A 16,195-nucleotide genomic window follows, 5' to 3' on the forward strand; every position below is an offset into this window, starting at 1 on the left:
TTAGGACACGAATGCACCATCGTTTCGTGCGGAGAGAGAAGCAAATGGGAAAATGCTTCTCCACTATTACTCTGATAGAAGTGGTCTGTGCCATGGGGCTGGCCCCGTGGCCGAGTGGTTAAGTTCGCGCGCTCCGCTGCAGGCGGCCCAGTGTTTCGTTAGTTCGAATCCTGGGCGCGGACATGGCACTGCTCATCAGACCACGCTGAGGCAGCGTCCCACATGCCACAACTAGAAGAACCCACAACGAAGAATACACAACTATGTACCGGGGGGCTTTGGGGAGAAAAAGGAAAAAATAAAATCTTAAAAAAAATAAAAAAAAAAAAAAAGAAGTGGTCTGTGCCACATCGTACCAGGTATGGGAATGGCTTCACCAGTCTCAGAACTGTGAGGTCTCTGGAGTAAGGATGGCTTTCCCCACAAATTCTGCAGAATGGCCAATAGCCAGCTGTGGGTTAAAGTTCCATTTCTTTTATAGCCTGATTCTTAGCCATCTTAACCATTACTCCCAAAGTTCTGAGTCTTTAAAATAAGTTTCCAAAGTGCCAAAAGAAGGAATAATTTCATTTTCACGTCAACATTTAAAATTATGCAGGTCGTTAGATCGTTGTGATAATTCTGCATCTATTATTTTATATCAACGTTTTTTTTGGTATCCAGTATTATAGAAAAAGCATCCTTTCATGTTTTCACAGTCTTTAAAACCACCATCTTCAGTGGCTGAGTGATATTCCTGCTGTGATTAGCTGGTCCCTTATTGTTGGACTCTTAGCTGATACTCTCCCTTGCTATTATAAACAGTGCTGTGATGAGCATCTTCATGCATGCTTTTCCCATGCTTTATGTTACAACCCTCGGATAGATTCCCAGAGGAACGCTTAACACCACCATCTTTAATGCTTTTACAAATGAATTTTGCTTCCATTATCTCCAGAGTTTGTTTCAAGGGTTAAATGCCTCCCTGAGATAAACAAATAAATAGATGCTGACCTAGAAATTAAAGTGGCAGGAATATATTTGGTATCCAGCCACATATAACTCAAATCTCCGCCTGTAAGTTTTTTTAATTTTATTGATCTTTCATATGCTGCCTATCTGGATGCAGGGCCTGGGCGTGGTGAGCTCTGGAATATTCACCAGAAGTTGTATAACTTGATTATTTTATGATTTTTGTTGACACAACTGTCTTCTGCCATCCCTCACTATGAGGTGTTCTTCTGCTTCCTGCAGGTATCATTGAGGCTGTAGCCAAAGACTTCTTCAACACTGAAGTGACCATGGATATCCTTGACGTGAATGAGGAAGAGGAGAGGACAGGGAAGAAGGAGCATGTTGTATTTCTGATTGTGCAGAAGTCTCCCAGACAGCTGAGAAGGGCAAAGCCAAACAGGCTACAAGGCAGTCAGGGCATCCAGAGAGACCAAGAGGTACTGGGTTTGCTATGTCTTCAAAAAGCATTCCCTCCCAGGGCCGGCCTAGTGGCACAGTGGTTAAGTTGCACGTTCTGCTTCAGCAGCCTGGGATTCGCAGGTTTGGATCCCGGGTGCGGACCTATGAACTGCTCCTCAAGCCATGCTCTGGCAGGAGTCCCACATATAAAGTAGAGGAAGATGGGTATGGATCTTAGCTCAGGGCCAGTCTTCCTCAGCAAAAAAGAGAAAAGGATTGGTGGTGGATGTTAGTTTAGGACTAATCTTCCTAATAAAAAAAAAAAAAAACCCAAAAAACAAAAGCAGTCCCTCCTAGTGGGAGAATCAGCTGGACCTTCTAATAGAGGAGTCAAGGCAGGGTTCCTCAATCTCAGCACTATTCACCTTCTGGACCAGATAATTCTTTGTTATGACAGGCTGTCCTGTGCATTATAGGATGTTTAGCAGCACCCCTAGTCTCTTCCCACCCACTAGATGCTAGTAGTACCCTGCGCCCCCAATTGTGGCCATCAAAAATGTCTCCAGGCATTGCTAAGTGTCCCCAGGGTTGGGGTACGGGACAAAATCATTCCTGGTTGAGAACCACTGGGTTAAGATAACCTGGATATACGTTGAGAGGCTTTCTGGGGTGTACCTTAGCCTGGAAAATATCAATATAAAGGGCTTAAAATTTGGATCTAGTGGCTTATTTTGGAATCCTCCTAAAGCAAATTGACCTTTCAAGTCCTTAGTGCCTGCTTCTGCAGCTGAGGCCAGTCAGGGCTCTGGCATCAACTCGTGATCCTGTGATCGGCTGCCTCAACTGCAACCTGTGGAGTGAGCATTATTTGTTTGGGTATTACATATATTAGTGGCCCAGCTCTCCTATCCACAGAGCTTGTACAAATATCCAGATAAGCCTGTGATTCCTAGAGCACACGGTGTTCATATCTTAGAGCATTCAAAGTCCACTTCAAATCTGTTCACTGCAGAATCTTCAACCACAGGAAGAGAAGATGATCATGTGTGATTTTCCGGCCAGCCCCTCTTGAGATTTTGTAAAAAGTTCTTGCTGCTTTTGATAGAGAAACAACATGAGGGTTATTAGAAATTTAGGGGCTTACGAAGGCTTGGTAGAATTGACCTCATACCCCGTCACTGTTCCTCTGGCCCCAATCACAGCAAATGGGGTTTGTGCATCTCCAGTTCCATGACCAGGCACATGACCAGACACATATGCTTCTTTCCCTGCCATCTGCAGGCCCTGGACACAGCTTTTCTTAGGATGAAGGAGAAATATTTGAGTGTCTCAGTTTGTCTGGTGAAGAAGTCCCGCTGGGAAGTTGTGAGAAGTATGGTCATGTTAGGAAAAGGTGAGTGGGCTATTCTCCCGCCCCCGGCTCTCAGAGCACAGTGACTGCCTGGTGAACACAAATGGGTGAAGCTTCTATGACTATGACGTCCCTGATTTCTGCAGAGCTTGGATTTGGCAGCCATGGTTTTTAACTTTAAAACATCAGACTATAACTTGCCTTCCTTTGCCCCTTTTATTTGTGCTGGGTGACACGGAGACACAGTCTCTCTTGTAATCAGGGAAAGGCCCTGGAGAGAGGATGGGAATCAGTCCCACTTGGTGACTGTGTTGAAGAGAAGGAGGATGAGTACTGATATATTACCAAGAACAATGAAGTTCCTCATTACTCCTCAGGCCTGGGATGCATTCTGGCCTAGAAGTCTGTGGACAGTAACCATGGTGCCTAGTAGTGCAAAGGACACTGGACCAAGAGCCAAGAAAGCAGACTTCTGGCTCTGTCCCTGAGGAGCTGTGTGATCTTGGACAAGGTCCTCCATCTTCCACCTGAAAAATGAAGGCAGTAGGCTCTCTAACGGTGGTCAAGTGGTTAAGATTCGGCATTCTCACTGTGAGGCCCAGGTTCGTTTCCCAGTCAGGGAACCACGTCACCTGTCTGTCGATTGTCGTATTGTGGCGGCTGCATGTTGCTGTGATGCTGAAAGCTATGCCCCTGATATTTCAGATGTCAGCAGGGTGACCCATAGTGGACAGGTTTCTGCAGAGCTTCCAGACTAAGATAGACTAGGAAGAAAGACCTGGCCACCCACTTTCAAAAAAAATTGGCCATGCAAACCCTATGAATAGCAGTGGAGCATTGTCTGATAGAACGCCAGAAGGTGAGAGGATGGCACAAAAAGACAGGGCAGTGTTCTGCTCTGCTGTACACAGGGTCGCTAGGAGTTGGAATCAACTCAATGACGCTAATAATGAAGGCTCTAGAGAGGTGCCCTGGTTGGCACTGAGCTGATCTTACGATCAGCACCTAACACCTGAGTCAGAATAAGGGCTCCGACCCACTGGGAGAAGAGAGCCCGAGCGCTCCTCATCACGTCCCCATGGGCCATGTTGACATGCATCTGGGATAAGGGCTGCGGCGCTCAAAGGGCTGCATTTTAAGTCCCTCAAGCCATGGCAAGTGAGTCAAACACGCAATTGACATCCTTTGTCTGGGAGATTTTCATATCAAAAAGGCTCCATTTCGAATCTCTACCCCCTGCCAAATAGGGCTGTTGGTTAAATTTTCATGTGCCACCCCAAACTGTCAGTCTAAAAAGCTCCATGGCAAATGTCCCTGACGCTGGGCCGGCACACACACTCTACTCTGCTAGCTCATTGTCTGGCTGTCACCGTTTCAATGCCGACTCTGTTTTCATGGCGAGACGTACTCAATTGGCCCAGAAACTCTTCAGCGGCGGGCAGAAACTTGGCAGGGGGCAAGGGGGCTTCTCAACCTGGTAGCAAGTTTTCTGTTTGTTTTAATTTGGAAGAAGAATTGCCGTGGCCATCTGGAGATGCTGAGGGAGCCCGTGCTGAAGAGCAGGGACTGCATTTTTCCTGTGAGCCATTTAAGTTACTGTCCTGAGCTCTGCTCTGTGCCAGGTTCGTGCTGCGAGTGGCCTGTGAACAGAACTCTCTTTTTCTACATCCAGGGCATCTCGTGAACAACTTTGTGCCGATTTATCCCAAGAGGCTCTGGATTGAAGAGAAGACGTTCTGCAATGCTTTTCCTTTCCACATTGTATTTGACGAATCAGTAAGAGGCCCTTTCCCTCTGTAGCTTGGATTGTGGATAGGCCTGGGAGGGAGTATGGTGTATGGTCTTTTATGGCTGGTGGGGACTTTCAAGTCCCCAGGACTTGGGAGATCAGCATTTAGCCTGGCAGGTCCATCGACTTCCTTTTCATTGTGGCATCCTCCAGAAACCAGAATGCAGGATCTCCTTGATAGGTATTGAAGGAAGCACTGCCAAGGGATTTGAACTACTGAGTGCATGAGAAAGTTTGCCATTAGAAAAAATGGAACTGACCCTAAAATTCACTACACCAAGAGACAAAAGTCGGTAGCAGTGGCAGGGTGGAATTCTCAACATGACCACTTGCCGTCCTTGTGGCTACCGTGGACGTCTCAATTCCACCAAGCTACACTTTCTGCATCTTGGAGGTGGCAGAGAGGTCTGTGCCAACTCAGGCCACTGTTCTGTGGGAATTGTGAGGATGACCGTTAACGCATAACGTTTGGTCGCTATCAGTTACCATGGATAAAATGTATGTCAACTAAAGTGATTATAAGCTCGTGTAAACGGCAATTAGGCAAAGTAAATTTGGTCCAAAAAATCAGTTAAAATGCCTTCAGTCATTGTGGTTTTTCCCTGATATTTATTTTTACGCATAGACATGTTGAATCATCATCTACCAGCGGACTGCTAGATACAGATTCTAGGACATTTGAGGGTCATCTCTGTTTGCAAAGCATTGATCCAGCAGAGGAAATAAACACCCCTATAAGAAACAACTAGGGAATTATGAAGCAATGTACCCCAGCTTTTCCCCCAGTGCCATGAGGATATTATTATTATTGCTACTACTAATATTTTAAATTCTGATCTACTTAAAAAAATCCCTTTCTTTTTAAGTTTTGGGCATAAAATAACAAAACTTAATGATACTTATTGCATAAGGTCAGGTTGATTTCTATAGCCTAACAAAGTCCCCATGGTTAGTGAATTTAAGTATTCCTGGACAGCCTGGGCTGACATTGGACATTTCATGTAAATGATGCTCATTTTGCTTCTTCCTTCTGTGTGTTCCCTGGAGACAGAAGGTGTCTCCCCATCTCTGTGATGGACTCCTTCACCCAGGGCTGGGTGTCAGATCTAATGCTACAGAACTTGCAAGTTTCTTTATTAATTAAGTCTAAAGAGAGGGAGAGAGAGATAGAGACAGAGAGACAGGAAGACAGAAACAGAGGCCTCACAGAGCTAGGGAAGCACTATTAGCCCAATGAGAGCTTTAACCTCTGTTTCTGGTTAGTCAGAGATATGCTTTCGAGCATTCTCATACTTTTCTTTTCTCTTTCAGAGATTAGCTGCAGATTTGACTTTTAGACTAATATTTATTACTTCCCTGGTGTTTGTTCCATTACTTACCCCTTCCCCCCAGAGAGTCGCAAAGCATGGCCCGAATGCTAGTTCTAAGGGAAAGCTTACGGTGCAGGTTGCTCTTTATGCCCCATTCTTACATCTGTCCTCTGTGACTAGCTGAGGGTCAAGCAAGCTGGAGTGAATATTCAGAAGTACGTCCCAGGACTCCAAACCCAGAAGATTCGATTGAATGAGTATTTCTCCATCGTTCATCCCCAAGTTACCTTCAACATTGTCAGCATCTGCAAATTTATCAACAGTCAATTTGTCCTGAAGGCACGAAGGGAAATGATGCCTGACGCATGGAAAATTCAACCCCCCCTCAAACTACGAGGTAGTGACTCACCCCTTCCCCACTGTCCTCTGCTGTTTGGAGACTGGTCAGAAAGGAGGGAGGCAGAGTTTTCCAATTTCCTCCCTCAAAAAAATGTTGAAAAAGTGGAGCAGGGACTACATTGAGAACAGTTGTTTTTTTCTGATGTTTCCATTTGGCCTGATCTGTAAACAATATATTTTATTTCCTCAACCATTTCTGGTTTAGAAATAAATGAACTCTAATTAGACATATCTATTATATCACATATATTATACCACATATATAATAGATATGTGTATACATACATATATACACAATTATAAAATTCTGGTCTCTGTTACCAAAGTTTTCAGAATGTATGTGGTACTATTGGTATTAATGTAATGTCTGTCCTTTAGATAGCAATGTGATCATCTGACCTACTATTAATAGGGCATACATTTCGTATTCATTTTTGTTTCAATTGTGGTAAAATTTACTAACATAAACTTTATCCTTTTAACGATTTTTGAATGCACAGTTCAGTGGCGTCAAGTACATTCACTTATTTAATGGTTGTTGCGCAACCATCACCACCATCCATCTCCAGACCTTTTTTCATCTTGCAAAACTGAAACTCTATTCCCATTAAGCAATTCCCCCTCCCCCAGCCAACGACAAGCACATTTTACTTTCCGTCTCTGAGTCGGACCGCTCTATAGCTACCTCATAGTAGTAGAATCATACAGTATTTGTCCTTTTGTGATGGGCTACTTTACTTAGCATAACATCTTCAAGCTTCATCCATGTGGTAGCATGTGTCAGGATTTCCTTCTTTTTTACGGCTGAATTATCATTAGATTAGTGTAATTATATTATTCCATTGCATTTGCTGATCCATTCATCTGTTGATGGACATTTGGGTTACTTCTACTTTTTGGCTATTGTGAATTATGAGTGTACAAATGTCTATCAAGTCGCTACTTTCATCTCTTTTTAGTATATATCCAAAAATGGAATTGCTGGGTCATATGGTAATTCTATGTTTAATTTGTTGAGGAATTGCCATACTGTTTTCCAAAGCTGCTATACCATTTTACATTCCCATCAGCAGTGCTCAAGGATCCCAATTTCTTCACATTCTTGTGAACACCTGTTATCTTCTGGGTTTTTTTTTTTTTTTTTGATAATTGCTTATTCTAATGGGTTTTAAGTGGTATCTCATTATGGTTTTAATATTCATTTCCCTAACGATTAGTGATGTTGAGTATCTTTTATGTGCTTATTAGCCATTTGTATATATTCTTTGGAGAAATGTCTATTCAAGTACTTTGCTCATTTTTTAATCAGTTTGTTTTTTTGTTGTTCAGTTGTAGGAGTTCTTCATATATTCTGGATATTAATCCCTTGTAAGAAATATGATTTGCAAATATTTTCTCACACTTTATGGGTTACCTTGTCTCTCTGTTAATTGTGTCCTTCGGTGCACAGAAGTTTTAAATTTTGATGTAATCCAATTAGTCTATTTTTTCTTTTATTGCCTTTGCTTTTGGTGTCACATCTAAGAAATCATTGCCAAATTCAATGTCATGAAGCTTTTTCCCTATGTTTCTTCTAAGAGTTTTTATTGTTTTAACTCTTACATCTAGGTCTTTGATCCATTTTGAGTTAATTTTTGTGTGTCTGTAAGAGAGCACACATTTTGAGCTATCTTTTCTGTTAGACAATCTGACAATTAGGTGTTCTAGGCATAAACACAGGCAAAGCTGTGGAGACATCCAAGAGGAGCCCTAAATGAGTTGTAGAGTAGAGAAATGGGAGATGAGGCTGGCAAGATGAGGATTTGAGCTCTATTGTGCAGTTGAAAACATTTTTAAGTATCTACCGTGATCAGATTTGAGGTTTAGAATGATCCCTGCAGGTGTATGATGGATGGACCGGAGAAAATGGAGGCTGGGAGGCCAGGTGGAGGCTGCCACTGGAGAACGGGTGAGAAGCTTTAAAGCACTGAATGCACTCAGGCAGTGGCACTGGCATGGTGACGGAGGAATAGATTCACAAGATAATTAAGGCAGAAATTGGTGACCATAGAGGTAGGGGTTGAAAAAAAGAGAGAATATTTGGGATAATTATTAACTTTCTTGCCTGGGAGCTGAGTGTGATTAACTGAGAAAAGACACGGTGTAGACTCCCTGAGGGCAGGGATCTTTGCCAGTTTGAGTGACAGCTGTATTCTCCAAGTCTAACACAGTGTGCCTGGCTCCTAGTAGGCACTAAGTGCATGTGTGATGAGAGAATTAATAAAGAGAAGATTTGCAGAGGGGATTGAAGGCGAGTTCAGTTGTATACGTCCACGTATAGATAGGTAATAATAATTTTTAAAAGTCACTTTGATGAGAATGTAAGTTGTCACAATCATTCTAGAGCACAATTTGGCAGTATGTATCAAAAGCCTTAAAAATGACCATATTCTTTGTCTAGGCAATTCCACATCTAAGAATATATCTTTTAACAAAAGAGCCATGATTATACACTTGGCTCAAGTTTGTTTATTGCAACGTTGTGATAAATTAGGTGTAATATAACCAATGCTAGCTTATTACTTAAATATAATATAGTATAACCAATGTAGCCACAAAAACAGGATGCTTATCTATATTTAATGCTGTGGAAGAATATCTATTATATATCTTAAGTGAAAAATTCAGATTACAAAAAGAAGATGCGAGATAACCCCATTTTTTGGTAATAAAAACATGTATTCCAAAATACTAATAGTAATTATCTATGTGGTATGACTGTGGGTGGTTTTATTATTTTCTTACCCTTTTTTTCCTTTTCTGCAATGTATGTGTATTACTTTTATAATAAAATAATGAACGTATCTATTTTTAAAGAAATACGCATCTTGAGTCCGGGGAGCGAGGTTTCCTCTGGAAATTCAGATTCATTGTTAGCATGGTTTAAGATGCAATTGTGGAATGCTCAAAGAGAAGAATATCAGAACAGAATACTGGGGAATACCAGCATTTAAGGAATGGACCGACAAAACCCTAAAAGTGTAATTGAAAGGAGTAGGGGAAATCTCAGGGAGAAAGCAGCGTCAGGGAAGACCCCAGAAGCGAGATTTCAGGGAGGAGAGTCTACGTCATGCCATCCAACAGCAGAAGGGCCGAGGAAGGAAAAGGCTGCCAGGCTTGTGTTGCAGCAGGCAGTTTGGAGGCCACAGACGGGAGCCACCTCAAAGTAAGAAAAGCAGCTGTGGAGAGAGCCATTGTGGAGAGAGAGGGAGATGAGTGAGTGGAGACAGAAAGTATAGATAACGTTCAAGAAATTTGGCTACAAGGGGAGGACAGGCTGTGCAGTGGACAGAAAGTCATATTGTGTGGGTGATGATCTGGCAAGTTGATATCATCTCCTGTTGGTGACATGCTATATTGTCGCGTTTCTCTCCGTGGTGGGAAGGCCAGATGATCTGGATGGAGTCCATGCGGTGCATGATATACATGTGCTCCCCGAAGCTCCGCAGCCTGCAAGAGCTGGAGGCGCACAAGATGTATCTTTCTGATATCGCCCCCCACGACACCACCAGGGATCTCATCCTCCTGAACCAGCAGCGACTGGCTGAGATTGAGCTGTCCAACCAGCTGGAGAGGAAGAAGGAGGAGCTGCGGGTCCTCTCCAAGCACTTGACCATAGAAAAGAAGAAAACAGAGACCTTGCTTTATGCCATGCTGCCTGAACATGTGGCCAACCAGCTGAAGGAGGGCAAAAAGGTTGCGGCAGGTAGGGCCTTCCTTTCCCTTCACAGGGATTTCAGAGCAGGAGGCAGTGCATCTCAGTGGTTAGGGCCACAGGCTCTGAAATCAGACAGATCTGGGTTTGGGTTCTGGCTCCATGCCTTGTTAGCGACATGTTCTTGGGCTAATTACATAAGCTGTATATCCTCAGTTTTCTTCTCTCTACATTGAGAATAATAAAAATAGTACAGGAGTGAAATATAGATTAATAAAAGTGCCTGTCATCTGCACACACATATATTACATTCTCTAAGAATTTAAAGCTGTATCTTGAGACTGGCCTCTTTGCTCAGTGACCATGAATAGGGTTCTTCACTGTAACTGGAAATGATACACCTACACCTTATATAAATCATGGGGTGCCTCTAAGGACCATTCTAGGAGAGGAAGCTATTTCTGGAGGGAAGAATGCCATGTTTACTCTGAACTCACTTTCCATTTGTCATGGGGAGTGTTCATTCACCAGAAAGGCATAGAGAACTTACTCAATGCCAGGGTGCTGTCCCAGGTCTTGGGGACCCAAAGGAGTTCATAGTCTTGTGGGTTTGACAGATATATACAGAATAAATTAATGGGGGTGGAGGAGGCCAAAGGAAGGAAACTAACGTGCATTAAAGAGCAAGGATCGTGCCAGGATCTGTGTCAGACATTTTACATGTGCTATTTCATTTAATTTTCTGAACATTTCTATGAGGGAGGTGTTATTATCCACAACAGCCAAGCAAATTTACATTCACTTTAGTTTATGAGGAAAAGAGCTGGAAACCAATCAGAAGTCCATCTAACACCAACATTCATATTCTTTCCACCACAGAAGGTGCTGTGGAAACACAGATGACAGGGAAATTAATAATAAATAGACACTGGAAGAGAAAGAAATGGGGCAGGGTGGGACTGTGAAAGCTTATATAAAGCATACGCTCTTGAGTTGGGCCTTGAGTCTAATTTCAGCAAAAAAAGAAGGGAAAGGATTTCAGCAGAAGGGGATAACAAGCACAAAGGTGAGGCAGTGTGAAGATAAACACTGCAATGCATTGTCCCCAGAACATGGGGTGCACGGTAAAGTGGTGCCTCTGGAGGCTGTGCAGGAAGGATGAGGCTCCAGTAATAAGTGATGAATCTGAATTACATGGAAAAGGAAGTTGTCTTTTATTTTAGATGTGGGGATTCATGGAAGTTTTTTTTTTCTTATAATGGAAGGAAGCAATTAGCTTCATAAATATGATTTTGGCTGCAGTGTAGGGAACGGATGTAGTGAACACAGTGTAGGGAACTGAGCTCAAGTGCGGTTGAGTGATGGTAAAGTCCTGAATCAAGGCAGCATGAGTAGGAATCAGCAGGATCTCATTACTGATAAGATGCGGAAGGGAAGAGACAGGAGTCAGCGATGAGTGTGAGGTTTCTAGGGCAGAAAGATGTGATGCTTTATCCTAAGACAGAACCAGAAAGAAGAGCAGCCTTGAGGGCAGGAGGGTAAGGTCAGTTTCAGAACTGTTGAGTTTGAAATGCCTGTGGAATACTCCACATAGCATGACCAACAGGTAGTTAGGAATTGTAGGGAGAGTTCAGTGGGAAGTTCTAGGATAGAGCTACCAATCTGGGAGTTATGGCAGCATGGGTGGTGGTTAATCTCCATAAATGAGGGCTAACATCATATAGGGAGCATGAGGTAAGAAGAGGCTTGGGTATTGAACCCTAGGGAACACCTGTTATTTAAGAAGGGAAAAAAGCCAGTGAAAACAAGGAGATCAGAAAAATAGGAAGAATATGAAGAGAGAATGGTGGGCCAGGGGAAGACACAGTTACACAAAGGGGAGATTATTATCAGAGGTATAAATAATACAGAAGGCACCCAGCTGTGTTCAAGGAGTCATCCATTCCGTCAGTCAACAAGTATTAATGAGCATCTACTTCATGTGAGGCCCTGCTCTAGATGATGAGGATACAGCAGAGATCAAAACAGCCTTCCATCTCATGGAGCTTATATCTCGGTGGGGAGACAGACAGTAACCAAATAAACAATCTCATATAAAATATCATGCCACATACATCTTATGGGGCGGAGGGCAGCAATCAGGCTAAGAGGATAGAGATCTGGGGACTGTTGTTTTAGATAGAGTGTCAGCACAGTTCTCACTGAGGTGGTTACAATTGAGACGTAAGAGAAAGAGCCCTTTGGATATTTAAGAAAAGAGTGTGTCAGGCAGAGGAAACAGCAGGTGCAGAGGCCTTAAGCACTTAATATGCTGGAGGAACCCCAAGAAGGCCAGTGTGGCGGGAATGGAGTAAGCCGGAGGGAGAGAGTGGAGACATGAGGTCAGAGAGGTGGTGTGGACAGAGGGGGCCCCTTCTAGGCCATGATAAGGTTTTGTGTTTCATTCTAAGTGTGACGGAAGTCGTGGAAGATTTGAGGCAGAGGAGGCAGGGATCTGACTTAAACAGATCATCTGGCTCCTATATGGAAATTAGCAAAAGCGGGGGCAAGAGTGGAAGCAGCCAGATGAGTTAGCAGGGCATGTGGAGGATATGGCGGCTTCCCTTCTGTACAGAGACAGGGAACTCGTCACTTCATGGTGACCAGTCTCCATCAACCCTGACCCTGGGTCTCCGGTAGTTGAGGCTCTGCCTTGGCCCACCTGCCAGGGACTTCTCTGTGAGCCAGTGACCACTCAACCCATGTCTGTCATCCCACAGCCCTCATCACATCTTACCGAGTATTTGTTTACTCCTCTGTCTCCTTCTCTGGACTGGGAGCTCCTTAAGAGTGGGGTCCTGTCTGCTTTTATATGGTCTCCTAGCATGATGACTAGCTCACGACAAGCATTCAATAAATGTCTGTTGGGTGAATAGTGAATGAGGAATGGCATCCAGCTCCTTTTTCCCAAGGCACGGTCAGATTTGGTTCCCAAGGGGCACTTGAATTCAGAATTCATAGAATTATTATTCCATATTCTTGGCTGTCACTGACACTTGGTTTCTGTTGCAGGAGAATTTAAAACCTGTACAATCCTTTTTAGCGATGTGGTGACATTTACTAACATCTGTGCTGCCTGCGAACCTATCCAAATAGTGAATATGCTGAATTCAATGTACTCCAAGTTTGACAGATTGACCAGTGTCCACGAGATCTACAAAGTAGGTGTTTGCACACCGTGGGGTGTACGTCACAGTGCACTCAGGCAGGGCAGGCACTCTGTTATGGGCCTTTCTTTGCCTCTCTCTTCACTGGTCTGGGGTTTGGTGTGGATGGGAGTGGGATGTAGAGGAAGAGCTAAAAGAGAATTGCAGGTATTTCAGGAATTTTAGTTTTTTAGGACTCCTTTGCCAACACCCAGTGCTAAGATGCTTCTGAGGAGCAAACACTGTCTTCCCAGGGAGTGGTTCTCCCTTTCCAATTTCAGCAGCAAGTCTAATGCAGACCATACACATCTGATGTATACCATCACATGACTACCCCAGCAGCTTCATCTTCTCTGGGATTTGTTTCTGCCAAAAGCAGAAGGCATTTTTGCTCTCTCTTGGTTGTTTTCTGAGACATTTTCCTTCTACCTCCTTCCTCACACTCCTCATACCCGTAGCAAACAATCACCAGCTTTAATATGGTCCTGCTGACACTATGTGGAAAATTACAAAAGTATTTAATGATATGTTTAGTGCATTAAGGAAATTTTCTGAATACCTTTCTTTTTCTTTTGCAGGTGGAAACAATAGGAGATGCTTATATGGTGGTAGGGGGTGTACCGGTGCCTACTGGAAGCCATGCTCAAAGAGTGGCCAATTTTGCCTTGGGGATGAGAATTTCTGCAAAAGAAGTGATGAATCCTGTTACTGGAGAGCCCATCCAGGTAGAAAGCAACTGAGCACTTTGCTCAATACCAACCTTCTCACACACAAAAAAGAGAATTCTGTGTATTAGGCTGCTCTGATGATTACTGGATATGTTACTGTAATTAAAATGGGTAATTTCTCCCAAGCCTTTTCCTCTCTTGCATATGTTCCTAAGTAATAGAGATATTAGGATATTATTGTTCTAACTTCTCTCAAATTTCAGAAGAGGTTTTATAGCTCGAGATTCTCATGAGATTTATCGTACATATACGGTTCTCATTCTTCCTTTGTCGTAACTTAGGATGGTGCTGAGCATGTCTCCTCATTTACTTTGTAGGGCTCAATCCATCTTGAAAGCCAGGAATTTTGTAATTCCTGCGTGTTTTTTCAAGCATTTCAACAAGTGGTCCAGGTTTACTAAATAGCCAACTTTTCTCCGCTTACGGAAATTGTGTATCCAATGCGCCGTCTGACAGGTTCAGAACTCAGCTGAGGTGTGAAACTGCCTCCAGCCAGCAGGCTAGACACCATGGTGCCATAAGATATTCAGAATAGCTTTCCTTCCACTACGTGGCCATTAGCGAGACATCTGCTCGCCTTTCTCACAGGAAGCTACTCTTCCAAGTATGGAAGTTTGTTCACACTATAAAAGTTGGACAAATTTAGAGATGAAAAGTAGGTGCCCTCTTCTGTCTGCTCAGCAGACCCTAACCACCCTAAGATGGCTTACAGCAATGTCTCTGCCTTTTAAAATATACTCCCTCTTTGCTCCTGTCAGTCCAATCTTCAAAATGAACTAAATAGCCAAAGGCATTGTAAGATGGAATATGATTTTTCTAAATTAAAAGCCCTATGCAGGAGATTCTGAAAAATGTGCTATATCCGCCCTCACCACCATGATTTAGAAGCTGAGAAATATTGCAGGTCCTGGTTATTGTGTCCACTGCAGACTTCTGAGTAAAAGCTGGCCTTAGGTAGTCACAAGAAGAACATGTCCACAATGCCTGGCTTGTTGTAAACACACAGATACATCTGTTGAATGAAACTCCCAATGTAAGAAATGAAAAATCAAGATGGGAGCTAATGAGGGAGTAGAGACAAGAAGGTCAGATAAGAGATAAGTGTTTCAGTTAAAGGACTCTATGTAAGCCACTGGAAAAAAATAATTGAAAATATACTGTTGTGTAAATAGAAAGAGCGTATGTGTGTGTGAGTGTGTGAAAGAGGCATAGCAACAGAGATGTAAATAATGCTGCACCAATAAGAATGACATTAAACAATGAATTCCTGGAAAATCTTGTGGAGGATTTACTGAGAAGAAAACAGGAAAAGAGGCTATTAATTCTAGGATAAGAATAGGGACATTGTTGGGAGCATCATTAAATATCTACCAGAAACAGCATATCCTGTGGGTTTATTTAAGGAAGTAAGGGAAAGGACTGAAAACATTTTCTCTCTTAAAGGAATAAAGGAATCATGCTGCCATTTCTACATTTAAATTATACCCTAGATCTTCTATTATTTCATCCTTATACATTTACTGAGGTCCTACTATGCATGAGACACTATCACTAGGTGCTTTGAAGGATTCAGAGAAATATTGAGATACTCCTTTTCCTAGAGGAATTTATAATCTTATTTCAGGGAGGAGAAAATCTAGCATGAAAAGACCAAAAGACAAGTACATCTGGTTAGGATATAGAAAGCTGCAGGGGACTTCTGTTCCCATACTAGTAGTTTTTAAAAATAATCCATCAGAGAGCAAAGAAATAGAAATGAACTCAATTCTAGAAAGAGACAAGCCCTTTCAAGGAGAAGACACCCATAATTACATTCATCCTGAGTAGGGCAAAGGAGAAGTAATCCACCAGAGGTGAGGGTAAGAAGAAATCAGTCTAAACTTTAGGGAACTTTTAATGGACACCTTGGGGCTGGAGTGACAGGTTAGAATCCCAAAGATCCTGTCTTTGATAAGGCCTAGCCACAGAGTCTGTACTCATCTACCAATTCTTCTCCATAGGCTTTCACCAAGTGCATGGGGTTATTTAGCAAAGGCTAGAGACAGGAGAAGAGAGGTGAGAGAGCTCCTAGCCCCTGAGGTATATGGGGCCTTCCCCAAATGCAAGGCAGTGGCCCATGGAAGAGTGGTGTTAGAGTAAAGGAACTGAGAGAAATCCCTCTGAGGTACTCTTGGCTTTCACCAAGTGCACTACAATGATGCTTTGAAATTCTGGGAGCAGAGAGAAATCTCTGAAGGTACAGAAAGCCAGGTGGGACTGAAGAGCAAGGAGATCCTCAGAAGTCTCACTGTTGGTCTGTAAAGCAGAAAGAGATCTTCCACAATTCAGAAAGCTGGCAGCTTGGCTG

At 43.0% G+C, this 16,195-nt stretch overlaps 1 protein-coding gene across 1 annotated transcript in view; it reads left to right on the top strand.

Annotated features, from left to right (window-relative positions):
* Positions 1–16,195, top strand: part of LOC100054420 (guanylate cyclase soluble subunit beta-2-like) — a 69,248-nt gene that overhangs the window by 34,517 nt on the left and 18,536 nt on the right. The window contains exons 4-10 of the mRNA XM_070239688.1: positions 1,234–1,430; positions 2,674–2,785; positions 4,416–4,519; positions 6,023–6,239; positions 9,666–9,986; positions 12,987–13,135; positions 13,699–13,845. Of these exons, the coding sequence (XP_070095789.1) occupies positions 1,234–1,430; positions 2,674–2,785; positions 4,416–4,519; positions 6,023–6,239; positions 9,666–9,986; positions 12,987–13,135; positions 13,699–13,845 (1,247 nt within the window). The remainder of the gene's footprint in view (positions 1–1,233; positions 1,431–2,673; positions 2,786–4,415; positions 4,520–6,022; positions 6,240–9,665; positions 9,987–12,986; positions 13,136–13,698; positions 13,846–16,195) is intronic.

This window comes from Equus caballus, chromosome 17 (assembly GCF_041296265.1).
Source record: "Equus caballus isolate H_3958 breed thoroughbred chromosome 17, TB-T2T, whole genome shotgun sequence".
In the NCBI taxonomy this organism is placed as follows: Eukaryota; Metazoa; Chordata; class Mammalia; order Perissodactyla; family Equidae; genus Equus; species Equus caballus.